Below are 27,444 nucleotides of genomic sequence, written 5' to 3' on the forward strand. Positions count from 1 at the left end.
TATAAAATACTACGTGTACATGGATGATTGTGTGTGGGGTGTTTGTGTTTAGGGAAAACAAGGGCTGTATCAGATGCATTTAACAGTGCTTGGTGTTGAGTGTGTCATTGTGTGTGCTCCTTGTTTTCTAGTTTATGCTTTTGTATGTATTCAAAAGATATAAAATGAAATTGCTTTCATTCCATATCTCTGCTTCAAAACCACTTCAAAAGGTAAAAATGCTTCTAAGGGGGTGTCTGGTGCTAGTTAAACTTTTCTAGCCCTTACAGAAAGAAGAGCTTCAAAATTCTTTTTAGAAATACTGAATAAACCTGATACAAAACCCTGGGAAAATGATAGCATAAATTATATATGCCTCAACACGTGGGTATGGAGGATCTGTATAAGCACACATACAAGGCTATCTCAAAAAGTTTGTGGAAACATGTAATTAAAAGACTGAACTTGGAGGTCTGCATTGTGGTGGTAAAACTGCCATCTGTGGTGCCAGCATCCCCTGTGGGCACCGGTTCAAGTCCCAGCTGCTCCACTTCCCATCCAGCTCCCTGCTAATGGCCTGGAAAACGCAGTGGAAGATGGCTCAAGTGTTTAGGCCCCTGCCATCCATGTCGGAGATTCAGAGGAAGCTCCTGGCTCCTGGCTTTGGCCAACCCAGACCTGGCCATTGCAGCCATCTGGTGGTGACCCAGCAGATGGAAGATCTCGCTCTGTCTCTAGCTCTCCCTCTCTTTCTGTAACTCTGACTTTCAAATAAATGAAAATTTTTTTAAAAAAAAATTACATTTCTTGGTGCAAGATACTTTGAAATTCACACATGGTTTTATTCAATATGTGTATTCCCCATGAACTCTTAAAAAACCAGTTATTTGTATAAGTTTCAGTTTTTTGCACCAAAATCAATTTGTCTTTTTATCCCATTATGGACTTTTTGAAGTACTCTTGTATACACATACACAAACATACGTGGGTGACAACTATCCAATGGTCATTTTATTTTTCTTAGCATCAATATCTTTTCCCATGTTTAATTTTTATCTTTTTATTTTATTTGTTTGAAAGATAGAGTTAGTGAGAGAAACAGAGAGAAAGGTCTACCTTCTGTTGGTTCACCCCCGAAATGGCCGCTATGGCCGGCGCTACACTGATCCGAAGCCAGGAGCCAGGTGCTTCCTCCTGGTCTCCTGTGTGGGTGCAGGGACCCAAGCACTTGGGCCACCCTCCACTGCCTTTCCGGGCCACAGCAGAGAGCTGGACTGGAAGATTAGCAACCAGGACTAGAACCCAGCACCCATAGGCAGAGGATTAACCAAGTGAGCCACGGTGCTGACCCCTCTTTTCCCATTTTTAGGAAATCCCCTCCCCTGTAAGATTTGTGAGTGGGAGTGGGGTAGGGGAAGCAGGGCAGAGAGAGACAAAGTTTGCTTCTCACTATAGAAGCTAAAAAAATACGTTTCCCAGCCAGTTAGATGCACTGATTCTGACTTTGGATCAGCAGTATGGAGAAGCCCCCTCAGCGGAGGGATGCAGATCCCTGCCTTGGGACTGTGGCCATGCCCCCCATGCAGTCCTGGTGGAGCAGTGCTGGGGTCCAGCAGCAGCCAGGCTGGCCCAGGGGGACTGCGCTGGGGGCAGGGTTTTCTGGCAAGGGGCTGCCTGTGCCTCATCTCCCTGTTTCTCTCTGACAGCAAACCAGGTTCTGCCACCCTCCTCGAGAATCTGCTGCTCAGTACAGCTGTCTCCGTTCTCTAACCAGCGCTGACTCCAGCTGCTTGGGGGAAGGGTGCTGCGGGGTTGGGCTCTATGGTTCTTGGCAGTGCATTCAGTTCAGTTCCAGATGAGCTGGTTCTTCACAAGCAGTACAGGTGCATCATCCAAGGCAGCTGTGTTCTCAGATAAAGAAACAGACAACTTTTCTTTCAGATGCCGGAGTCCCTCAGTGAACTCCACCACTAGGTCAAAAAAGCAGTAGCTAATAAATGTTTGATCAGCATATTTTTGAATCTTGCTAATGGGAAAGTCAAGTATTTCAGAAGTAGCGGGGATCACATTTGGTGTCGTCTGTGACTCGGTGCGGAGTGTCTGCTCTTCCAGAGGACTTTTGTGGAATAAAGGTGAAGACAGAATGATGTGGGCCACCTGGAATATTTGTATTTTCCTGTTATAAATGTTGGTACTCTCTCACCTTGTTATTTATGTACATTATGCATTCAATATTAATCTTCTACCTGTCGCACAATAAACTTATGGCTATGTTAATATGCTAATATATCCTCATATAGCAAATAAAAAGAATGGCTTTTACGTAATTTGTTTTTTAAAAATTAACTAATAAAACACATTAAATATGATAATAAAACTCATTACACAATTATCTATCATCCCAAAGATTATTAGAGGCCTTAAAAAACTAAAATAAAAATCATCACCAACAACAACAACCTCCCCCTAAAAATCCAAAAGCTAATGAAACCACAGTACATCACAGAAATGAGCTATAATTGTTTTCTTTTACTAGCCTATTTGGAACTTTACCTTTTAGGGCAAAGTTTAAGCTTATGCTCAAGCTACTAAAAATAATTATCAAAAATTTTTCTCACTGATTTTCTAATTCTCTTTCAAGAAATGTTTTACAACGGTGTCTCCAGGGTCAGAATTAGCTGGCTGTTGTGGAAAATTTATTCTGAGTATTCAGGGTTTGAAAATAGGAATGAGGGTCCAATCTGGATTCTGCGATATTTTGTTTAGAAGTTCTTGGGCAAAGTGCTAAAGTGGATAGCTGTCCGTGTAACACTGACCACGTGCTCAGGGGCACGCATCTCAGCTGCGCGGCGAGTCATGAAACAGCAGCTCCTCCTAGAAACAAACCCCAAGCTCTCGTCTCCCTGGAGATTTACTTTCATGTATTATTTTATTTATTTTTATTTCTCAGTCCACTCATTCATCCTGCAAACACTTGTTAAGAACTTTAAAAAAAAATCACAAATATAAAAAGTCATTGAAGCTTTTAAAGAAGGTGGTAGCATAATCGTAACAGCTGAATCACAAGTTAAAGTGCTTGGGGTGGCAGTGTGTTCCAGCAGACGGTATCAAGGCACTGTCGTTGGGGCACTGTCTTTTGCCATCCCCTTACCTGTGTTGTCTTGGGCAAATCCCACCAGCTCAGCTTACTCTGTAAAATTCATTGAAACCAGTTCTGCAAAGATGGGGACTGTCCAAAGGGATTTTACATATAATGCTTGGCCCACTGAAGGTGTTTAAAATATTGGAGCTATTAGTGTTGGCATAGTTTGTCCAAGACTAGTCTGGACAGTCTGAGTCAAGTGTGTTACCCATTGGGAGATTCTGTTTCAACAATGGGTGACATTTTTAATCCCCTTGCAGTCATCAGTCTACACAGAATTAGCTGTATGGCAAATAGCACACTTCAAAGACACTGTTACCCCACGCCTCTTTAGCAGCTCCCTTAGATCTGTAAAGATATCGTAAATATATCACGTGGTCCCCCAAATTCATTCTTTCAACGTTTTATATGGAATTACCTTTAAAGATTCCTGGAGGATCAAAGGTCATAGTTTACAATGTAGATGAAGACATGAAAAGGCCGGTAGAAGATATCGCCATAGATGGAGAGCAGCAGTACATAATTGTGTCAAATAAGTCACGAGATAAATAGTTAATAATACTCAGAAAGAACAGATATCACAGTCGCCTGAGTGCTCAGGATTTATTGAAATGCTCTCAAGAGCCAACCCGAAGCCAAACTGGTTGAATCCAAGACTGGGATGGACAGGCTCCTGGGAGAAGTCCTGAGGCAGGTGGCTTTAGGCTTCTTTGCCCTTGGGGCTTAACAATGTCAAGTTTGGTTTCTCTGCAGGGTTAGCTTCAGGCCAGGTTTCCCTCTTGGCCCAATGGATGCAGCCACTCCATTCAAAACTTCCCACATTACCATTCAGAAGGAAGAGGCGAGAAAGCATCTTTCCCTGGCCTGAGTGGAGCTCTGCCCACCTCTGTCCAGTGCGGTATAAAAGGACGGAATCTGATCCTTCTGGCCTTGAAGGCCCATGGACAGCAGGGGTGGGTGTAGGGAAGGTTATTGGTCGGAATTACAGAGCTGGGGGTCGCGGGTGAATGTTTAGAAGTGGTCACAATGTCTATCACAGAGCTTTTCGTAGAAAAGATGGATTTTAGAATCTTGCAAAGTCCAACTCTGCATACTACAGAATCAAAGGGCTACTTGCAGTACACATTCATAGGCAAGTTAGGGGGAGAGTACTAGATACCATGTCTGCAGAAGCCAGAGTTCTTGGGACAAACCCCAGGTCTGCCGCTTGCTCGCTCTTGGAGAGTTAGCAAAGTATGGCATCCTCATGTGCAAAGCGTGGACAATAAGTGCCCCTGCTGCACTGGCTTGCTGTAAAGGTTGGGCAAGCATTGGGATGTGAGCCCAGGAAGAATGGCCCTCACGCACAGAAAGCACCTTCCCCACTGACCCCTGTGGTTCTCAGGCCAGGCTTCTGTCCACAGCAGTGTCCAGCTGGACTGGGCCCTGATGACACACATAAAGGAAAAGAGTATGAACATGCAGGGAACTGTTTTCAAGGTGCACCAGAGACCAAGTCATAGAACGAGAATTTTCCAAAACGAAAGTTGAGTGTAGGGCAATGGTTTGTGAGCAGGTTGGTGGGTATCATCTCAGAGTCCTGCAGGTCCAAAAGGTGCTGGAAAATATTTCCATGCGAGTCACCACCTTGTTCCCGAGAAGCACACACTTTTCAGGGGAAAAGCCCTCGGCATTCCTGTCCAAATAACAGTTACTCCTGTCTTCCTTGCTGGCCAACTGTATGTGTGAACTTGCCTGGGCCACGGTGCCCTGCTACTGATCAAACATGATTCTGGGTGCTCCCAGAGGGTGTTTGGGGATGATTCAGTTGGGTGACTTTTTTTTTTTTTTTTTTTTTTTTTGACAGGCAGAGTGGACAGTGAGAGAGAGAGACAGAGAGAAAGGTCTTCCTTTTCCGTGGTTCACCCCCCAATGGCTGCTCCGGCTGCGGGCTGCGGCTGGCACACCGCGCTGATCCTAAGCCAGGAGCCAGGGGCTTATCCTGGTCTTCCATGTGGGTGCAGGGCCCAAGGACCTGGGCCATCCTCCACTGCACTCCTGGGCCACAGCAGAGAGCTGGACTGGAAGAGAAGCGACCGGGACAGACTCTGGCGCCCCAACCGGGACTAGAACCTGGTGTGCCGGTGCCACAGGAGGAGGACTAGCCTATTGAGCCACAGCGCCGGCCTCAGTTGGGTGACTTTTGAGTCAAATGTGCTGCCTTGCATCATGGAAATAGCCTCACTCAGTCAGCTGCAGGCCTGGATAGAACCAAGAGGGGCTCCCTAGAGGAAGGGACTGCCAGCGTCCGTATCAGGCCTCCCCTTTCTGTTTCTACAGCCGATGGACAGCCTTCAGGACCGAGCTCCAGCCCTAGCCCGAGTCCCCAGCCTGCCCTCTCCCCCATGAGATTTTGGCCTCGTTATTCTCTAAGCCTGCACAACCATGTGAGCCAGTTCCTTAGAAAGAAATCTTTCTGTAGATGTATACATCCTTCTGATTCCGTGTCTCCTGAGAGATGCGAGCTTCTAATGGAGTTCCCTTTTAAGGGAGTAATTACAGTCGGCTGAATTTGATGGGTGATGGGGGCTCCTATCAGTGCAAGACCCTTGTGTGGCCTCCCTGGAGTCCTGTGCGGTGGTCTGAGTGTGGCTCTCCTAGCCTCCTGTCGGGGGACAGCGCAGTCAGCTTTGAGAGGTTGCCCGCGGGAACCACCTCTGGCAAGGTGGCCATGGTGGAAAGGCTTTGGCAGTGCCGTGTGTCTGGATTTCTGGGTAGCCAGGGCTAACTGTGTCTCCTGTGCCTGGCCAGGCTTCTACTTCACAAAATTTCCCACTGCTCTGGACCACAGCCTGAGCAACCTGTGGGCTCTCGTTCAGTTCTAGTCCACCTTAGTGGGCAGTGTCCTCCATGGCCAGCCCACCTCCGCAGTCTTTCCTGCCTGTAGGTGCACCTGCACTGATATTCTGGCCCTGAGGAGTGGCTGTGAGCAGTTCTCAGGAGAAGGCCTTTGCCCTCTCATCGCACAGGGCCTGGACAGCTTCACTTCTCTACCCCAGAACTGTGTGGCGATGTTCCATCGGTGCCACCCTCGGTTCTCTCTTGCAGGACACCTCTCCCTTCTGTCCTGCTCTGTTGGGGAAGGCCTGTGACACACCGCCTGTCCCCAGGCTGATTTCTCCCTTGTTTTCTTGAGGTTAGGACCCAGTTGTGGGGCTTCCAGTCGCACTGAGTTGGTTTTAATGGAGCGGGGTCAGTAGGTCTCAGAAAGCTTTATGAATGCCAAGTGACCAACAGGACCCCCTTGGGAAGCGAGGATTACGATGTTTATTTTACAGGTGAGTAAACATGCAAATATGCATGGGGCCTGTGTGACACGAGTAGTGGGCCGCTGCTGGAAACTGCAGCCATTGTGTGTGTGTGTGTGTGTGTGTGTGTGTGTGTGTGTGTGTGTGTGACAGTGGACAGTGAGAGAGAAAGAGACAGAGATAAAGGTCTTCCTTTGCCGTTGGTTCACCCTCCAATAGCCACCGCGGCCGGCGCGCTGCGGCCGGCACACCGCGCTGATCTGAAGGCAGGAGCCAGGTGCTTCTCCTGGTCTCCCATGGGGTGCAGGGCCCAAGTACTTGGGCCATCCTCCACTGCACTCCCTGGCCACAGCAGAGAGCTGGCCTGGAAGAGGGGTAACCGGGACAGAATCCGGCACCCCGACCAGGACTAGAACCCGGTGTGCCGGGGCTGCAAGGCGGAGGATTAGCCTAGTGAGCCGCGGCGCCTGCGCCATTGTGTTTCTCTGTCTCACAAGACTGGTGGTGGGCACGTGCAGTGCTGCAGCCTCTGCTGGGGTGAGAGATGGACTGAGCGTCCATCTCCTCATCAGAGCCACCGACACAGCCGGAACTGCTCATTCTTCACAGGCCCACAGGCTGCATTTTTCAACCCACAGCAATGCCCCTGGGTGAGCCAGCAGCAGAAAACTCCAGATGTGCGTGCACACGACTGGCTGACACCCACTCCCAGTCTGCATCCCTAAGTCATGGCTCTCTGGTCTGCTCTTGGATCCGAGAAGAGGTTTTAACAAGCCAAGATACAAGTGTCCTCCTGTGCCAGAATACAGCCGAGGCCTGGACGAGCAGAGTCCTGAGAGCCTGTTCCGTACCTCATCGTTCCCCAAGCCCATGGTCCCAGGGCCATACTGATGGTCTCCAACTCCCTGCAGGTGCTTCCTGGAAACCCCTCGGCTGCAAGCCCTCCGCCTTCCTTTAGGACTAAGACTGTCTTCCCACCTCCAGGGCCAGGGCTGCCTCCTCTGTCCCAGGCCTTGGTGTGCATGCGGTTGCTGCAGGTGCGTCTCTGGAACTCAGGCCTCACCTGACAAGCACCCCAAGGGAGTGCCATCTCTCCTCAGTATGTGCTCCCTATCATCTCCTCCTCAATGCCTGAGAAATGCTAGTAGAAGAAGGCATGACCACAGCTATGCCGGGGGAAGACGAGGTATGCATATAAACGGCAGTCTCAGAGTTGGGGCCAAGTTAACAGAGTTTTGACTGAAGAACTTGTTTTTGCCTGATTCCCTCATTGATTAAAGACCTTGGATTGCAGGAGCTGGGGGTCTGTGACCCATCAGCCTCAGAGAGTTGGAAATGTTGATTAAAACTCCCACCACAAGGCCACATTTTCAACACTCTGCACCAGTATTTGGGGAAGTGGGCCCAGAAACCTGTGTTTTTGACTTGTGATTTGGCCATTTGCTTGGTATGTTTGACAATCAGATGTGTGTTTCCTGTGGGTTACTCATGTCAATGTAATGACTCTATGCTTTCTCAGCTAAAGAAGCTTGATAACTGAAATAGCAATATCAAAGAAACATTTCTCAAAGAATTACGTCGAACGTGGATTTGAGAATTTGCTGACCTGAGATAGAATTGCCTCTGTTTTCCCCCATGATAGATTTCACAGGACTGGAAACCACAGGCCTGGAGCAGGCATTCACCGTGTGGCCAAGACATCTCTTGAACCCCTGCATCCCATAGGAGTGCCCCTGGGTTCCGGGCTCCACTCCTGACACCAGCTTCCCACTACTGCACACCTGGGAGGCAACGGTGATGCTTGCAGGAGTCCAGTCCCTACCTGCATTGAGTTCTCAACTCCAGCCCCAGTCCAGCCCCAGCTGTCTGAGGCAACTGGGGAGTGGACTCCCTGTCTCTGTTTCTCTCTACCTCTGCTTCTAAATAATTAAGTAAAAATTTAACCATTGGGTCCTGGCACGTGGCATAGTAGGTTAAACCTCCGTCTGTGAGGCCGGCATCCCTTATTGGTGCCAGTTTGAGTCCTGGATGCTCCAGTTCCGATCCAACTCTCTGCTAATGGCCTGAGCCCCTGCACCCACGTGGGAGTCCTAGAAGAAGCTCCTGGCTCCTGGCTGTGGCCTTGCAGCCATTTGGGAAAATGAAACAGTGGATGGAAGACCTTTCTCTCTGTTTCTCCCTCTGTCTGTAACTCTACTTCTCAAATAAATAAATACAATCTTAAAAAAATTTTTAAATTAAATACAGACCATCCCCAGGCAACACATACAGGGGCCAATGGGCATTCAGGGCAGTCCTCTGGGTGTTCTGAATGTTTTGGAAGTAAGGGTGTTGGCCAGGGTTTGCCTTCCCTGGGCTCCCCAGGCCACATAGGACCTCACTGTCCTGCCCAATTTGTTCGTTTCCAAGACCAGTCACTTCAGAAAGCACGAGTTTAATACTGATCCCTCCAAGCTGGCACTCTGAGTATGAATTCGTAGCAGTTGTTTGTACTTTTATTAGGCCCCAAAAGAACCTCAGTTATGATCTAGTTCAGCCACTGATAGATGCATGAAAAACAGAACCAAAGCAGGAGTCCAAGTTACCTAGCAATACACAGCCCCACTGGTGTCTTAGCAGAATTGGAATCTCTGGGCTGGTGCTTGGCATAGCAGTGGCTTAGCCTACAGAGCCGGCATCCCACAGGGGTGCCAGTTCAAGCCCCAGCTGCTCTACTTCCGATCCAGCTTCCTGCTAGGATCCTGGGAAAGCAGAGGAAGATGGCTCGGCTGCTTGGGCCTCTGCACCCATGTGTGAGACTGGATGTAGCTCCTGGCTTCAGCTTGGCTCAACCCTGGCCATTGCAGCCATTTGGGAGAGTGATGGAAGATTTCTCTCTCTCTCTCTCTCTCTCTCTCTCTCTCTCTGCCTCTATAACTCTTTCAAATAAATAAATAAATCTTTAAAACAAGAAGTGGAATCTCAGTCTGCATCCACCGTCCCTCTCCACAGCACATAGAATCTGCCTGTGCTCTAAACCAGGGCCTTGCTGTCAATTCTATCCATCAGTTTTTTAAAGCAGGTATCCCTCCCATATGCATTGCTTTTAAAATCACATACACGCACAACTGTTAATCCAATCACTACACAGTAATACAGAGTGAGGTCTCTGTGACTGTAAGCTGGGGACAGGCATGACTAAAGCAACACTGGTTTTCCTTTCATCTCTGCTCTCGGCCGTGCACATTTCGGGGCCCCACACTGGAAGGCAGCTTCTGTGTGCAATGTGGGGTGTGTGGTCATGGACATTGCCCGCTCCAGTGATTTCTAACTCACTTGCTGGTGTGCCATACTTGGGGGAAACTGAGTTACTTAGAGTCCGGGTATTTGAGATCCTGCCCCCTCCTTTACCTGCTATACTCCTGTCCCTTGGGCCTTTCTTGATGGATGCTGAGAATGGTCTTCAGCCTGCAGCCCGTTGTGTCCATGGCACAACCCCACGTGACTGACCACTCCCTGTGCACTGTTGGAGATACTGTGGTGTCGTGTGAACGACGGTTGTTACAGGTGTGCCAGTGGGCAATTACGACGGAAAGTCCTGCTCTGGGAGGGACCTCTTCCCCCTGCAGTAAACCACCCCACTCCTCCTCTGCTCCAAAGTGGAAGGAAAAGACGGGGAGAAAGTGATGGGCACCAGATTTGGTCTTTTCCGTTTCTTCCCAAGGACGGACCAGGCTTCTGCTCTGAGACTGTGCTCGACCCCAAGGAGCCACTCTGATGGCTCCGTGTCTCTCCAAGAACAGGAGCCCCAGAGGAGCCCCACTGTGCTCTCTCTTCCCACGCATGCACTCAGTGCACACGAGTGGGCCAGGTTCTGGGGTTCAGGGCCAACAAGAGGAAGGGCCCTCTCTCCACATGCTTGCACCATGGGTAGGGCCCTGTGTTGTGGGTTCTTTTTTGGACCAGGCGTCTCATCCACTCCACACCCCTTACGCTTAAGTTCCCACCTGACTCCCAGATGGCAGGAGGGACAGTGTGGGTAAGTAGCCTCTCCAGGGGCTGGGGCTCAGTGTGGCAGAGCTAATCCCGGAAACCAAGTTCTGCAGCCCCGAAGGCCTCCCCGCCCAGCCTGACCCTGACAGTGTCCTGAGGCCCGGGTCCTGGCAGTGGCCTCCTCCCTGATACACTAAAGGGAAGAGGGGGCTCTGCTGGGCCCACAGGGACTGCCCCAGGCAAACCTTTTCCTTAATGCCCCTCCTCTGCAGGTGCCTTTTCCAGTTGTTAAAAGTCAAATGTCAGGCTGGTGCCGCGGCTCACTAGGCTAATCCTCCACCTTGCGGCGCCGGCACACCGGGTTCTAGTCCCGGTCGGGGCGCCAGATTCTGTCCCTGTTGCCCCTCTTCCAGGCCAGCTCTCTGCTGTGGCCAGGGAGTGCAGTGGAGGATGGCCCAAGTACTTGGGCCCTGCACCCCATGGGAGACCAGGATAAGTACCTGGCTCCTGCCATTGGATCAGCGCGGTGCACCGGCCGCAGCTTGCTGGCTGCAGCGGCCATTGGAGGATAAACCAACGGCAAAGGAAGACCTTTCTCTTTGTCTCTCTCTCTCACTGTCCACTCTGCCTGTCAAAAAAAAAAAAAGTCAAATGTCAAAGATAGACCACCTGCCATCTTTACTCACGAACAGCCCCCTCCACCCCTGCCTAGTCCTCAGTTCTTGTCAGTGTCCCACCAGCCAGGCAACACCTTGGATTCACACGTCATTTCTTTGTCCCTGGCCCTCTCTTCTCTTTCCCTTAATCCCTAAACAATAAAATCTGATTTTTGGGGGGTGCAGTATATTCCTTCTCCTGCCGCCTCCCTCCACCCACCCAGGGCAGTTGCTCACCACCATGGGGAGTCGGGGGTGGGGCATAGCCTGCTTTGCTGAGACCACTTGAGCACCTCATCCAGCTGGGCAAGTGTCTCCCACTTGCTCCTGGCTACCCTCCCGTGGGAAGATCCTCCAGCCAGCTCTGAACTCAAGTCCTTCTGCTCATTGTGACACAGCTCAAACTCCATGTCAGCCCGTTTAGGTCAGCAGTTCCATCTGAAATGAAACCCTGGATGGAGCGGGGTCCCAGCCCGTGAACCCTGGCAGTCAGGGGGCCCAGCGGACCCCAGGATAACGTTCTCTCTAGCCCCTGCCCAGTGCACTCCCCAGGAAGCACAGGCTCTTCCTTGTACTGCCACCTGCTAGCTCTCATGCCCCACATGCTTCTAGTTACAAAACACTCCGAGGTGAAAATGGTTTTGCCGAAAGGGATTCTGCCAGAACCTTTTGGTCTGGTTGAAAAATGTTGAGTAGATGGGGCCGGCTTTGTGGCATAGTGGAGAAAGCCTCCACCTGAGATGCTGGGGTCCCATAAATGCACTGGTTCATGTCTCAGCTGCTCCACTTCTGACCCACCTCCCTGTCAATGGCCTGCGAAAGCAGAGGAAGATGGCCCTAGCGCGTGGGCCCCTGCCACCTACACGGGAGGCCAGGATGAAGCTCCTGGCTCCTGGCTTCCAACTGGCCCAGCCCTGGCTGTTGTGGCCATCTGGGGAGTGAACCAGTGGATGAAAGACCTCTCTCTCTGCCTCTGCCTCTGTCTCTGTAAAGCTCTGACTTTCAAACAAAGACATACATCTTTTTTAAAAAAGGAAAATGTTGAGTAGAAATATTTGAGAAAAAGTGTTCTGTTTCCTTGCCTTCCAAGTAGACATCCTGAGCAGGATTTAGGCTTCTCCTGAGGACTCAGAGTTGCTCTTACACACACTGGCTTTGGGAATACGTCTCACTTCACGTGGTGTTTGCTTTCTAAGCTTCCTTGTTAATCTCTTCTTTTTCTTCTCCTTCTCCTTTTCCTCTTCTCTCTCCTCCTCCCTCTTCTTCTTTTCCTACTGGCTGCTGCCTTACATTCTCAATTCACCCCTGCATCTATGCAGCTTGTGATAGTCCATGGTGAGAAAGGCCCAGCGTTAACTGCCAGCAACAACACAGGAATGAACAGAGTGTGAGCACGCATCGTTGTGAAGAGATGGCTTCCTGAGTCAAGTGGCAGCTAGGGGATGCTGGCGGGATGCGAGGAGGTTGTCACGAGGAGCCGAATTCCACAACAGGTGCCCAGTGGCAAAGGAGTCACAAAGTCCCGGAAATAGGAAGGAGGAAACTCAAACCACCCTGCAGCCGGACGCTCTTGACTTTTCTTATTCTTTTCACCTCTCTCCTTAACTTTCCTTTCTACTTCTGTGTTTTACTAAACTCCTCGTGTACTTCCTAACACTTAATATGAGTTGTGTCAATACATTCGTGGAACAACAGAATTAAAATTTAAGATTATCTGGGGCTGATGTTGTGGTGTGGTGGGTTAAGCTGCTGCTTGCAAGGCTGACAATCCATACCAGAGTACTAAGTTCGAGTCCTGGTCTTGCCCCAACTCTGCTTTCAATCCAGCTTCCTGTTAATGTGCCTGGGGAAGCAGCAGGTGATGGCCCAAGTGCCTGGACCCCTGCTACCCGTGTAGGAGATTTCGATGGGGCTCCTGGTTCCTGACTTCAGCCTGACCCAACCCTGGCTCTTACAGCTATATGGGGAATAAACTAGCAGATGGAAGAGCTGTCTGTGTGGATGTGTTTGTGTGTGTCTCCCTATCTCTCTGTCACTCTTTCAAATAAATAAATCTTTAAAAATTATATATATAATTTGGTTGTAAAAAATTTGTAATACGTGGTTTTTTTTTAAAAGATTTTTTAATTTATGTATTTGAGAGGTAGAGTTACAGTGAGGGGGAGAGACAGAGAGAAAGAGAGGTCTTCCATCTGCTGTTCACTCCCCAAATGGCCGCAATAGGCAGAGCTGGGCCGATCCGAAGCCAGGAGCCAAGAGCTTCCTCAGGGTCTCCCACACGGGTGCAGGGGCCCAAGCACTTGGGTCATCTTCCACTATTTTCCTAGGCCTTAACAGAGAGCTGGATCAGAAGAGGAGGAGCCATGCTTAGAACTGGCACCCATACGTGATGCTGGCGCCTCAGGCAGAGGATTAATTTACTGTGTCACAGCGTTGGCCCCGTATGCATGATTTTTTTTAATGATATGCACTTTCCCAATGTCTTTTAGATTCCCTCATGTGCATGGATTTTAAAAATTTTTTCATCAAAATAAACTTTAATTTCATTTGCCACAAACTTTTTGAAGCCCTCTCCTGCATACTCCTGACTCTTCAGCACTTTTTTTTTTTTTAAGATTTATTTACTTACTTGAGAGGTAGAATTACAGAGGGAGAGAGGTCTTCCATTTGTTGGTTCACTCCCCAAAAAGCTGCAACAGCTGGGGATGGGCTGATCCAAAGTCAGGAGCCAGGAGTTTCTTCTGGGTTTCCCACGTGGGTGCAAAGGTCAAAGTACTTTCGCCATCTTGCACTGCCTTCCCATGCCATTAGCAGAGAGCTGGGATATGAACCAGCACCCATATGGGATGCCAGTGCTGGCCTCTTCTTTAGCAACTTAAACTCTTTTTACTCAATGGTATAAAAGAAACACAGATGCACTCCAAAAACCCCAGGAAAACAGGGACTCACTATGGTTTTAGTTTTTCACATTTAGGAGAAAATCTGAGCACCTGGGATCTACTCAAACATGGGCAGTGGTTTAGAGATCAAGGTCAAGTCTACGGATTTCTCCACGGTCACCAGGTCGCACCCGCTGTCTGCGGCATTGCGTCTGTATCCCGGTGGGAGAAACAAGGCATACACAAAGGCGCAGGGCCCCCTCCATACGTCCTGCTGCGGGGCTTTTCTGGAGGCCTCCCCAGGCACTTTCACAAACGTCTGCTTGCCCAGAACCATGTCACATGGTCACTTCTCTCTACAAGGGAGTGTAATTTTTCAGTTGTGGTATTGCCATTCCAATCAAGTAAAGTTTCCTTAGTAAAGAAGAATGACCAGGAGCCCATGTTGTGGCACAGAGGGTAAAGCCACCACTTGCATGTTGGCATCTCATGAGTTCTGGTTCGAGTCCTGGCCGCTCTCCTTCCACTCCTTCTCCCTGCTTACGACCTGGGAAAGCAGCGGAGGATGGCCCAAGTGCTTGGGGCCCTGCTACCCATAGAGGAGACCAGGGAGGAGCTCTGGGCTCTTGGCTTTGGCCTGGCCAAACTCCAGTCGTTGCGGATATTTGTGGAGTGACCCAGTAGAGGGATGATTCTCTTCTCCCCACCATGACTTTGCCTTTCCAATAAACAAAGTCTTTTCTTGTAAAAAGAGCAGAATGGTCAAACCACTGTTCAAGGGGCCATCGGCAGCTTCAGCCCCAGATCAAGCACAGGAAACACCACTGGACGGCACAGCCAGGGGACCCCACCTCTGCTCAGGACACCCCTTTATTTCTGGCTGTGTAGGTTTTCCTCCTGTTTTTGACTCCAGGCTTCAGCGTGTGGGGGATGCCTCAGCCTTCAGGTTTCCCCACGGCCTCCCCATGCAACACAGGGCAGGAACGACGGCTGTGTGCCTTTCTCAACTCCAAACCTGGATGGAGGAGTCAACAAGTCCACCTCCACTCCTGAGCCCAGTGAGTCACCAGTCACAAGCAGCCCAGAGTGGTCACCACCAGCAGTGTCTGACACTGGGCCTTGGCGGCATGGAAAGAAGAGCGTGCAAAGCCCTTTAGAACGGGATGTGGCGATGGAAACATCGAGAGTATCTGAACTCAGGTTAAACACACATCAGTGATGGTTCTCCAGAAAGAGCTAGACAACCCGGAATGTCAGCTCTCCCAATTCTTCTGATCTACTCATTTGATTATGCGCTGTTGTCTTTCCGATCACAGAGCACGAACTCTTTAACCATGCAATGCCCGGCTGAAGACGCTGCACTATCCCAGGATTTCACTGCACTGTTCTCCAAGTAGCAAAAGGAAAGACATGGAGGTGAAACGGCATGTGCCTGGACCAAAGGCAAAATCAGGATCCAGTCATTTCAATTTCGCCAAGCTCCTTACTCCATGAGAGAATTTACTTTCTGTAGAAACAAAGTACCTACCAACGAGAACAGTATCTTCCATGCTGGGAAGAGGACTCCCTGTGAAACAGACTGCTCCATGGCTTTGCACAGGAGAGCCATCGCTGGACTCAAGGGCCGGTCACCTCCTTCTCTCTCGCTCCCAGACTTACTGAGCCATTTGTTGGTGTTTTCCCATGTTATGTGGGTTCCTACAAAAACCCCATCAGGCTCTTCTACCAGAGATGTCAACAGATTTAATTACTGGATTTAACCTAATTTTTAAAGAAACCCCTACCAGGAAAGGGAAATGAGAAGTCAGTGGTACAAGTAGTCCTGGTGAGAAATCTGGGGCAAACTGCAGAGGGTCTTTTGATGTTAATCACAAGGAATTTCTTTTGTTACACTAAGTTTATATGGGGTAATTTTTAAAAATTTTTCATTAAAACAAATAAAAGTAACATCTTGCCAGGTACAAGAGATCCTGACGAATATAATCTAAGCACTGAATATACTTATGTAATGGTTAGAAAAACTAGCCAAAAGGGAGATCCAATATCTGTTCTTCAGTTTGCAGTGGAAACGGGTAGAACCGAGATTCGAGGGGTGGTTGTTTTCTGTGCACTTTGAAGTGTGTTACGATACAACACAAGCGTTTCTATAAAACCAAATTTAATATACAACAAACACTCACCATGTAAACACAGCTTTAAAAAAATCTGATAATTCCAAGGATCACTTACAGACTTTCATAAAAGCATTTTATATCAAGAATCTCAATACAGAATGACTTCTATGTCAAAATACATTTACACTGTAAATTGTTCATAGAAGAAAAAAAAAAGACACAGAGGAATCGAGTTTGCTGGCATCGAATTCAATAGCAGCAACTGCCCCTGACATTTTCTCTTCATACACTTCTGACATCTTGTTCACCTGCCCCTCTAAACTCGTCTATGCTTTCACTCCCTCTCAGCCAGTCCAGACACAGAGACAGGATCACCATGCTTCTTTCTACTGTCAGCAGCTCAAGCTGGCCCAGACTCTTCCCCAGGGGCCTGCTTCCGCCCGGGCTGCCCGTGGGTCGGCTGCTCCCCGGACGACGAAGCTCATCTCTAGGATAGGTTTTGAGCCAACCCCTTGAAGAATTCAACAGTAGTTATCCAATGCAAAACTGGAAAAAAGTCACATACAACCACAAGTGGAGATTGATCACACAATTTTATTAAGAGTCTTTTGAACAAATGTATTCCTCTGTGAAAAACTCTTGCAAAAGAGACATTGGAGTGAACGATTTTCAACCCTGAGCGTTAACACTGCATACCAAGGAGGGTGGTCAAGGAGCTGGTTCGACTGAAGCACAAGCACAACCCACTGATATTCTCTATGTGATCAGGTTTTTACAAAAAAATACATAGTTTTCAATAAATAATGCTTAATTTTACAACTTTGATACAGCAATGTCATACACTGTTTTAACACACTACACTCCGCATGCTAGATAGTCTACAAGAAGACAAAACTTTGCCATGCATTTCTTCCCCCTAGTGCTACCAAAACTTCGTCGTCCAGCGCACGGCCTGAGGCAGCTCACCCTCCCCGCGTTCCACAGCGACGGGCCGTGTGCGGCATGCAACTCTATAAAGGTCCCCTACAAACCACTCGGGCTTCTAAACAAAAGGGCTTCTCAGCTTTTCCGCACCCAAACCTGGAGTGGCAATGAAAGTACATTTCGTGTGGCCGTGGAAAAAGACACACTTGTGAACAGTGTCGTGCTGAAAACGGCTCTGAGACATCGGGCGGCTGGACCCTGGTGGCCATGGCGAGAATCAGGGGGCGCCACTACCACCAGGAGGCCCAGGCCGCAAGACAGGCCTCCGTCTTTCAAAAACAGTCCGTTCCAAAAAAGGTGTCCTGGAGCAGATGTCACAGACTCTCAAACCCACATATGTACAAGAGCAAAAGTCGACAAAATGAGGAATTAATGGAAATGGCCGAGGACGTTTCTCCCTGTGCGATTCAAGGGATGAGGCATAGCTGTTCTTGAACACAGGTTGGGTGAAGAGAAACGTGACAGAAGGCTCTGTCAGCGTCGGTCTGATCAGAACTCTTTCTATGGTATATTATTATTTCCAGTCGTCCCTCTTTGAAGGGGAAAGTAACGCATCTGCTGAAATACTACAAGTGTCACATGGAAGAGCCTCTGAGAACTCTAGAGGAAATTCTGTTTTTTTTTTTAAATGCATTTTCAAACTTGTAGTCATATTGCTTCACTTTCACAGCACAGAAACTCAAGTCTATGTGACCACATAAAAAGAAGTCTGACCAAACAGTGTGACAGGAGCCTCCACGTATGCACATCCAGGTTGCTTAAATTCATCATGCTCATGGGAAACCACATCTCAACTCGATCCTATTGCTTTCAGTGGTTTGTTTCTCCATACACAAGTTGTCTGCTTGCACCTGCAGGCAACCAGAAATTCCCAAATCATTTAAAACCGTCCTATCTGTGCACTGGCTGAGGAATTGGGTCTTGCAGGAGTATCTACCCAATAAAATTATTACTTTTATACATGGAACATTATGAACCTATGTTTCCCTTTGTAAGCCATTTTATACTTTCTGCACTTTTGTGCTTTTATTGAGTATAAAAATAGGTCTCCTTTAAAATTCTGTTTAAGTTTACTAAAAAACTACTTGTTTGTGAAATTCTCTTATAAACTCACTGCATCCACATGGAAGAAACTAATTAGGCAGCTAATGGATATAGGTAGTGTTAAAAAAATGCAATGAGAAAAATGGAGATGTATTAGAATTCAAGAGAAAAAAACCAGCAGTAAGTAAAATGGAAGAAAGCTCTAGCTCATACATTTCGTTTAATCTTTATTGTGACAGAAAATGTGGGTGCCACAGGGAGGAGGAAAAAAAAAGAGAGAAACAGAAAAAAAATTAACCTGAGTTACTATCAAAGAGCAGGATTTTCAAGATCGTCAAATGAAAGGGATACGGTGGAAGAAATCAGACAGAATGAACAGTGAGAAAGAATCAATAAGCAAAAGAAGCCAACTCTCAGAAAAGCATGTCAAGCGTGGTGACATGGAGACGGTTGCTTTGGGAACTGGTAAACTGCTGTGTTAGGGTGCGTAAGGCTAGCTCCTGTTACCCTCACAGGCATAGGCTATACAAAGGGTATTTGAAACTGACATTCCTAATGGAAAGTTTACAAAATTTGGCCCTTAGAATAACTGAGAAATATCCTGAAAAAATCTTCCCTGAAACTGTAATAAAGAAAGTTCCTTATCTACTGATAAAATCGACAACTCAGTAAACTATTTTCGCTGGTCTTCCTACATAAGAAAAAAGCACAAATATATTCGCCTCAGAAATCTGTGAAGAGAGAGGACCACGCAGTAAAAGAGTATAAAGATTCTATAAATAGGAGAGTCCAAGAAAAGCTCTCTCCAAAGTGTCCACAAAGATACATATGCCCATCAGAAGAAAAAGTAAGAATATACACATTATTAATCATATCAGAGAATAAAAAAGTCAAGATTGATATAATATATTTATATCGAATGACTGCTTGAAAATACAGCAACTTATTCGCTTTTATTTCTCAGATTCCTTGGGCAAAAGTCATTTAAATTCCGAAGTGAAAAGCAAATGCAGATTTCTTGTACTATACCAGTATCAAGATGATTATGGTTTCAATTCCCAGAGAAGAAAAAAATAAGTCTTGCCTCTGGAGTCTTTCACGGAAAAAAACAACTAAATCATCCTGACTGCTACACGCATGCATATTTAAGTCACTTCCCCTTGATTAACATGAAAAAGAAACATCTCTGCCCAAAACAGTTGTAGTGATCTTTTCTAGCTAAAGGGTAGTCATTCTACAAACAATTTGCCCAGTGACTGTAGCCATTGGTCACACACATAGTATTTGCAAAGCTTGGTTTAAGTACACTGCCTTTTCTTAGCTTTTTTTTTTTTTTTTTAATAAAAGGGATGCACATCAGAGTGTAAGAACTGGAAATTATTTCCACGGTTTAAACGATTCATAAGAGAATGCTGGTTCAAGTTCTTCAAGATGGAAATTCTACCAAAAACACCACCAAAGTCTGAATGAGTTACAAACAGCAGGATTCACGCTGGCTAGGCCACCGACTCAATGCCCACCCCCCACCAATGTTAACGTTTGCAGATAACTCTGTCAATGCTTAGTTAAAAATAAGACTGACTTAAGAGACCAAAAAAAAAAAAAAAAAAAAGGCAATTAAACTTTTATTGAAGACTATCCAGTGGCAAGAAGACCTTGCGTATTATATTATGTTTCAGACATTCAAGAAAGAATTCATGTAGAATTATAATTCACAAGGCAGTCATCCAAACAGCCTCCACTACTGTGAAAAGCGCATCCACGCGCCTGTCCTGAGCTCTAACAGGTTTTGAATTTAGGTCGCCAAGCAAACTACTCTCCTCTTATTTTTCCCGTCAGGAACTTAGGCCACATAGCTTTGCTTTCTTTTCTAAAAAAAAAAAAAAAAAAAAAAAAAAAAAAAAACACAATCACGACTATGTTTCCATTCTGAGACCAAATTCTGAGATGTGACTCATTTCGGTGAAGCTTCTGCCTCCCCTTCAGAAAACGTTCAGATTCATCTAGGATTAACACGTCAAACACATGCGAAGCTTCCAGGTTTCCAGTATACCTGAGCAGCGGCGGCCTCGTCCACGGGCCTGGGGCGCACCCGGAGCCGCCGCCCCGGGTGCCCAGCACGGAGATGCACCCCGTGGTGAACCGCAGGCGCAGGTAGCCCGGCCCAGGAAAACCGCTCCGGAAAGCCAGGTCCACCGCGACCACGCCAGCCAGCCCCATCTGCTTCCCAGAGCTCCCGAAATCCGACGGCTCAGCCACAAGGAGCGAGGCCCATGAGAGAAATCCGCGCCCTGCCGGGACGCGCCCCGGGACTGGAGGATCGGGGCGTCGGCGCGCCCCGGGCCGGAGCGAGGCTGCAGGAGGCCGGCGCTGGCCGCGGGCCCAGGGGGCGGGAGCGGCGGCCGAGACAAGTGGGCGGCCAGGGGAGGCGGGAAGCGCTCAGGGGCCCCTCGGGCCTAGCGGCTCCTGTTACCGAGCGGGCGCTCCCATTTGGTCTCGCCAAATCTCCAGGAAACATGAAAGACCCCACCTCGGGCAGTCGTTTCAGTAGCTTCACGAGTCCTGGAGACCCGGGGCCGAGTGAGCCACCGGGCACCTCCTCCGGGGCCGGGTCCCAGCGGGCCTCCCCGCGCGACGCCCCCGCCCCGCGCTCCGGAAAGAGGCTAGGGGCGCGCCGCAGCGGGACTGGGGCTGGCCATGCTCGCCCACCTGGGCCGGCTACGAGGGTGCTGGGCTGCGGCCGAGATCTGCCCGAGCTGCGGACCCCAGATCGTAAGGAGGCAGCGGGGAGAGACCGAGAACCAAGAGGCCGAAACACACTTTACGCGGCCGCCCCCCAGAAAGATGGTTCCGGGCAGGCCCAGGGGCCGCAAGAACGAGGCGCCCCCTCCCTCGGTGTCCTTTCTCCGCGGGACCAGGCGCCGAGGACCCCACGCGCCCCCAGGACCCGCAGAGCCACAAGCTAGCGCGCAAGGACTCTGCGCTGCCACCCGGGCGCGCGCAGCAGCCACTCCCCGCCCCAACACCGGCGGCTTGGCCAACGCCGACACCCGGGTCAGCTGGCGCGGGGGCCAAACCCGCGCGTCCGGCCTCCTGCCTCGGCCCCAGCAGGACACACCGACACCGACTCCTCTGTCCTCCCTGCTCTCGCCGGTCGCCGCCAAGAGACCAAGATCTGTACGCGCCCCCCTCCCCTCCCCAGCATCCACCTCTGCGCACACGCGGAGCTACGGCGTCACAAAAACAAAGAAAGAAGGGAAATTCGAAAACGGGGAACGGTCGCCCCCAGCCTCCGCGCGGGGAGCTCGCAGCCCCGGGCGGCCGTCACGGGGACGCAAGTCCCCAGGCGCGCCCGGGGCCGGACTACGCCGCCGCCCGCCAGCTCGCCGGGGCGGATGGGGAGAGGGAGGGCGCGGAGAAAGGAAATGGAGGATGGAAAGGCCGGCGGGGAGCGAACCTCCTTCCCCGTCTTTCTCCAGCGACCCGGGGAAGGGGGAAGAGAAACTGCCTTCCCGTGGAGCGCGGGGCTCGCTCGCGCCGTCCCCAGCCTCGCCGCCGACCCACGCAGCCTCCAGTTTGACTGCCATAGAGACTATTGGCGATGCGAGTTTCTATCAGTTCCAGCTGATTTATTAAAATTGTCAAGGTACAGACTTCCAGCACCAAAAAAAAAAAAAAAAAAAAAAAAGCCAAAAAAAAAAAAACCAACAACAACAAAAAAAACCAGGCAATGATGTCGACAGTGCATTGAGTCTGCTTTGCCATCATTTGCTACAAAATATGCAGATGGTCTGTACTTTATTTAGATTATATTGCACAAAATGAGGAACTTTTTAAACTATGTGCCTTTTTTTCTTTTTCCTTTTGCTAAAAATCGAGAATCCAGTTTCAAACCTTCCATCTGGGGCCCATCCACATATCACAGCGTATGAGATACATAATTCCTACTATAGTACAGTACATATACAATCTTTAAACTAAGATAACAGCTCTGAGGTCTATATCACCATTTTCAATAAATCTTTACCTACAAATATTGAACAAATCTACTATAGCTGTACAAAAAAAAGTTTGCTTTTTTTTTTTAAAACCACAAGGCCTTTAGATGCAAGGATTACTTTAAAAATGTTAATCCTTTTTAAATCAGGACACAACGTACCAACATACTTGCATGCTAAAAAGCAGAGGAAAAAAAAAAAAAAACAAATCAAAAGGGAAGAAGTGCCTGAAGGTCTTACTGAAAAAACACAGCAAGAATGTTCCCTTTTCACTGTACAAAAATACGCCTGAAAATATATTAATTTTTAAAAAAGACTGAGGTCTGTTATGTATCAAAAATGTTTCAATACCTTTTGTACTGAGGTCTAGGCTGTCTGGTATTCAATCAAGGAGGTATAAGGGAACAAGTTACAAAAAAAAAGTTGGCAAGTAGAAATCACATTTGTAAAACCATAAACAATTTGATCTGAAAAGTAAACTCTGATCTTAAAGTCAGTTCACAGTTTTTTTTTTTTGTAAGCGTTTGTACAGTCTGCATTTTTTCAAGCTCCCTGCAGTTTTGTTAAGAATCGGATGCATAGAAGACATCAGTTTTCTCCCTCCAAAAAAATAAAATAAAATAAAAAAGTTGCAATGGTCCCTTTTTATGTTTCTGTTTTTTTCCTTTCTTACAAAAAAAAAAAAAAAAGACACCAGTTCTTTAAGAAGAAAAGAGAAAATCTCCACCGACTCCCTAGAGAACACTTGTGCTGCCAAAAGGGTCCTCCGCAGACGTCTTCAAAGACCGACGGGCTCCGGCCGCGCCTTCGCCCGCCTAGGTGGCACTCACGGATTGGGGGTGGGGGGGAGAGAAATCGTCATTACAAAAACCACATCTGGGGGGGGGGGCGTGAGTGGGGGTGGGGGGCTCACAGCTCCGGGCTCGGGCAGCAACTAGGACGGGCAAAAAAAGTGTGACACCGACTCCCTCGTCTCCACCCACACGCTTCCCTCCGCGCTTGCAAAGTCTTCGCGTCACGGCATCCTACCAACCGCATCGGCATCCTGCGCCCCCTCCACCCGACCACCGCCACGCTCAGCGCCGCAGCGGCCGCCACCGCCGCGCCCGCTGCCCCGGGGGCCCCGGTGCGCGCCCGCGGGGAGCCGGGCGCGCAGCGCGGCGCCGCCCTCAGTAGGTGAACACCAGGTCGGAGAAGTTGGCCTCCAGCCAGTCGCCCGCGATCATCTCGCTGAGCTCGGGCGTGCAGTAGTCGGGGAACTCGAAGTGCGAGCCCAGGCTGCCCTCGCTGAACGAGTCCAAGTCCTTGTCCACCAGCGACAGCGCCAGGTTCCCGGCCGCCGCGCCGCCGCCCAGCGGCTGCTCGCCGGCGCCGTGCGCGCTCTGCGAGAAATTCAGGCTCAGGTCGAACAGGAGGTCGTCGGCGTCCTCGCCGCCGCCGCCGCCGCCGCCGGACGACGACGACGACGAGGTGGAGACGGAGCGCGCGGACGCGGGCGAGAGCGCGGGCTGCGCCAGCGGCGGCGGCGGCTGCTGCTTGGTGATGTTCTTGAAGCTGTAGTAGAGGCGGCTGCCGGCCCCCGCGCCCGCCGCCGCGGCGCCCGCGCGCACCTCGTCGTACAGGCTGGCGCCCTCGGGGGACTCGGCCGCGCTGCTCAGCGTGGGGCTGGCGGGCACCTTGGCCACGTTGTAGCGTCTCAGCAGCGGCGGCTGCGGCTGCGGCTGCCCGGGCGGCTGCAGGAGCTGCGCGTGCGGCGGCTCCTCGTCTTCGTCGTCCGCCTCCTGCTTGAGGCGCAGCGGCAGCTCGTCGTCGTCCTCGTCGTCGTCGTCGTCGTCGTCCAGGAACACGCACTTGACCGTCTTGCCCGCGCCGCTCGCGCGCAGGCCGCCCGCCGCGTAGTCGTCGCTCGCGCCGCCGTAGTCCCCGGCTTGCGTCGCCTTGCCCGCGCCGGCCTTGGCGCCGCCGGCCGCGGGCGCCTTGAGCTTGCCGCACTTCTTGCTGGAGCCCTTGGAGGCCTTGGCGCCGCCCGTGCCCGCGCCCGCGCCCGCGCCCGCGCCGCCGCCGCCGCCGCCGCCGCCGCCCGCCGCGCTCTTCTCGGGGCTCTGGCCGGCGCTGGGCTTGGCCGAGGGGTCCATCTTGGGCTTTTTCCGCGGCCGGTACTTGTAGTCGGGGTAGTCGGCCATGTGCTTCAGCCGCAGCCGCTCCGCCTCCCGGATGAACGGGATCTTCTCGCTGTCTTTCAGCATCTTCCAGCGCTTGCCCAGCCTCTTGGAGATCTCGGCGTTGTGCATGTCCGGCGACTGCTCCATGATCTTCCTGCGCTCGATCTTGGACCACACCATGAACGCGTTCATCGGCCGCTTGATGTGGCCCGACGCCGTCTTGCACCAGTCCGGGTCGCTCTCGTCCAGGGCCACCGGGCTGCACGCCATGAATTCGCCCTCCTCCGTGTCCAGCGCCTCCCGGGGCAGGTTGCTATCCGCTTCCAGGCTCTCCGCCTGCTGCACCATGATCCGCTGCGGGGCCGGGCGCTCGCTCTCGTGCCGAGCTCCCCCTCCCCCTCCCACCCCTCCACCTTCCCGGGCCACTGGCGAAGTCCTCGGCGCCCCGCGTCCGCGGCGCCCCCCCTGCCCCCCGTCGCCCCTTCCAGGCCGCGCACAGCGGCTGCGGCGGCGGCCGCCCGCGCGCTCCGAGCTGCGGCCGCGGCGGTCCGGGCGGCCCGGGACCCCCCTCTCCGGCTCGTGGCTCCCGCCGCAAGCGCCGGACCCCGAGCACTCCCAGGCGCGCGCGCTCCTTCTGCAAAAAGTTGAGGGCCCGCTCCCAACTAGTTATCAGGGGCTCGTGCGGGTGACATCACCGCCGCGGCCGGCCAATGGCGCGCGCCGGCTCCTCCCCTCACCCTTTATTAACTCCGCGGCCCCGCCCCAGCCGCCCCGCCCTCCGGGCCGAACGGCGAGGATGGGGGTGCGGTGAGGGGGGGAAGCTGTGGAGGGGGCGGGGGCGGCGGGCAGGCCTGTCTGGAAATGTGTTATTTGAAAAAAAAAAAAAAAAAATCCTCGTGTGCGCACAGTTGCGCCTCCGCCCGGGATGCTCCCAAAGCGGTGCAACTGCCCAGCGCGGACCGGGAGGCTCGGGGGCCCACCGCCCGCGCGGTAGGAGGACTGGGTCTCCGGAGAGGCCCGGCGTCCCTTTGTGCCCGGTTCCCCCTCCCCGAGGTCCCACGGTGTGCACAGCCAGGGCGCGCTCCTCCGCCACCATCCTCCGCTACTCGCTCGGGCACACGAGCAGCCGGAGGCGGCGGGGGTTCAGCCCCGCACGGGGGACCGCCGCGGTCGGCCCCGCCAGATCCAATGGGGGTGGGTGCAGCCGCTCGGCCGCGCGCCCCCCGCGGGGCCCGGCCTCTCCCCCGCGCCCCAGCCCGGAGCCCGCGCTCCGAGCCCGCCGCGCCCCCAGTCGACGGAAGGTGGCGCTTCAACACCGCGCCTGGGCGGGCACGTGGGCCTCCTTCGCTCGCATCCTGCCTTCCTCTAAGGCGGAGAAATCGATTTCCAGCCCCAGAGGCTGCGCTCCCATCCCCCTGTCGCTTTCCCCTCTCCCCGTCTGTTTCCCTCCTCGGAGGCGTTTGGAGACGCCGCGCGCGCCCCGCCCCAGGCGCGGCCGGAGTAACGGTCTGCGGGGTGGGTCCGGCCACTGCCGGGGCCCGCAGGCTCCGGCCCGGCTCCCGCGCGGGGAGGCGCAGGGACCCGCTCCTTCCTGACCGCCGGCCCCCGCCCCTCGTCCTGCTGTCCCGCGGCGGCGAGCAGGCGAGCCTGGTGGCGACCGCACGCACCAAAGGTGCCCGAGAGCGTCCAGTCGGAGCGGCGGCCGCGCTGGCGGCGCCGTCGGTCTTGCGGGGAAACCCCGCTCGCTTTGTGTGCTTCCGCTTCACGGATCCTCGCGGGGTGATGAAAAGGAACAGCCGTTTCCCCGGTATTGTCTGTGCGCAGCCTGTCTGCCGCAGCGGCCCGGGACCGGCCCCAGATGGTCCGGAGTTACCCACAGGAGCCCCTTGCTAGGGTCCGAAAATCACCCACGCCTACGCCGCTCCGGGCCCCGCACCCCTGGAGGATCGGATCTGTGTCGAGGGCTGGGGCCCGCGCGAGCGCGGATCGCCGTTTGGAAAACTCCACGGCTGTGCGCGTCCTCCGCCCCTCCCCCGCCTCCCATTCATCTTAAAGAAAAACCGTGCCCCGAATGCTTGGAGTATCCCGGCCCGTTGAAGTCTCGGTTCTGCCGGCAGTTCTTTGTGCAGGCGCCATCGGACCCGGAAACGTTTGCAGTCGCTCGTACTGCGAGACCCTAAGCCAGGGTGCGGGCATCGGCCTGGCTCCAGCAGGGCGAACGCAGTCTCCTGCCTTTCCCTGCCTCGGTCACTCTCCGCGGCTGCTGGGGACTCCAGGTGAGGGTGGGGTGGGCATCGTCCCCGACGCGGAACGAACGAGTCCGCATTCTGGGTGGGGGGCTTGGAATATCCCCCGGAGCTGCGCTCTGCCTGTGGAGTAGGGAATTGCCCGCCGTGTTAGGCTGAGATGGCGAGCGCTTGGAGCATCTTTGGCAAATGCCATATCTGCTCGCCGCCTTCTCTCTGCAGCAAACATCTTGCTTAGCTTCCCATGAGATTGCTCTGGATACAGTAGGACTGAAGACGCGGGGTTCTGTCCGCATAACGAGGTGACCTCAGAGGAAATGCGAGGAGAAAGGCGCTGTTCCCAGTTAGAAGCAGTTTCTGTTACAAGAGGGGTTGTTGACTGGGGAAGATAAAGCCAGGAAGTCCAGAGGCTGAGAATGAGGCATGAATTGACTGGATGAGTCTTTGAACAAACACAGGACACAGGTACACTGGGGTGGGGCTGCCTTGCAGGTGCAAAGGCATGGTGTGCTGGGGGAACCCCTCCCCCGCTCCCAAGGGGGCAAGGAAAGACAGTTTACCCAAATGATGGAGCAGGTTGCTACCTTGTAACACAAGCACCCCCAAGCATTTAAAAAATCAGAGGTAGTAAAGACTTGGGCTGAGGAAAAGAGAATTAAGTAGCTAATCTCTACACTTTTTTTCTCCTTATGGGAAATTTTTAAAGTAAATGAGGAAAAAAAAAAAGATACAGGACAGTGCTTGAGAGGCTACGTGCTGCTTACAGAAACAGTGTTAACTCGTGAGAAACAGATGTCTGCAACAACACGAGTAACCAAATACTTAAACGGATTTTAGGTTAATAGAAAGTGAAGTTTTCTTTAATACCACATCCCTTGAAAATTTAGTAAAGTGGAAATGTATGTGATTTTTTTAAAAAGATTATTTAGAAGATAGAGTTGAGAGAAAGGGATTGAGAGAGAGCACTGGCCCATCTGTTGG

The 27,444-nt window shown here is 51.5% G+C and overlaps 1 protein-coding gene across 1 annotated transcript; it reads right to left on the reverse strand.

Annotated features, from left to right (window-relative positions):
• Positions 1 to 16,603: 16,603 nt before the first annotated feature.
• Positions 16,604 to 24,700, reverse strand: SOX11 (SRY-box transcription factor 11). Its single transcript, XM_070069759.1, has one exon. It carries the CDS (start codon positions 24,563 to 24,565, stop codon positions 23,225 to 23,227), a length of 1,341 nt encoding a protein of 446 aa, XP_069925860.1. The 5' UTR covers positions 24,566 to 24,700; the 3' UTR covers positions 16,604 to 23,224.
• Between the last annotated feature and the right edge of the window lie 2,744 nt (positions 24,701 to 27,444).

The sequence above is a fragment of the Oryctolagus cuniculus genome, chromosome 2, assembly GCF_964237555.1.
Source record: "Oryctolagus cuniculus chromosome 2, mOryCun1.1, whole genome shotgun sequence".
NCBI classification, from domain to species: Eukaryota; Metazoa; Chordata; class Mammalia; order Lagomorpha; family Leporidae; genus Oryctolagus; species Oryctolagus cuniculus.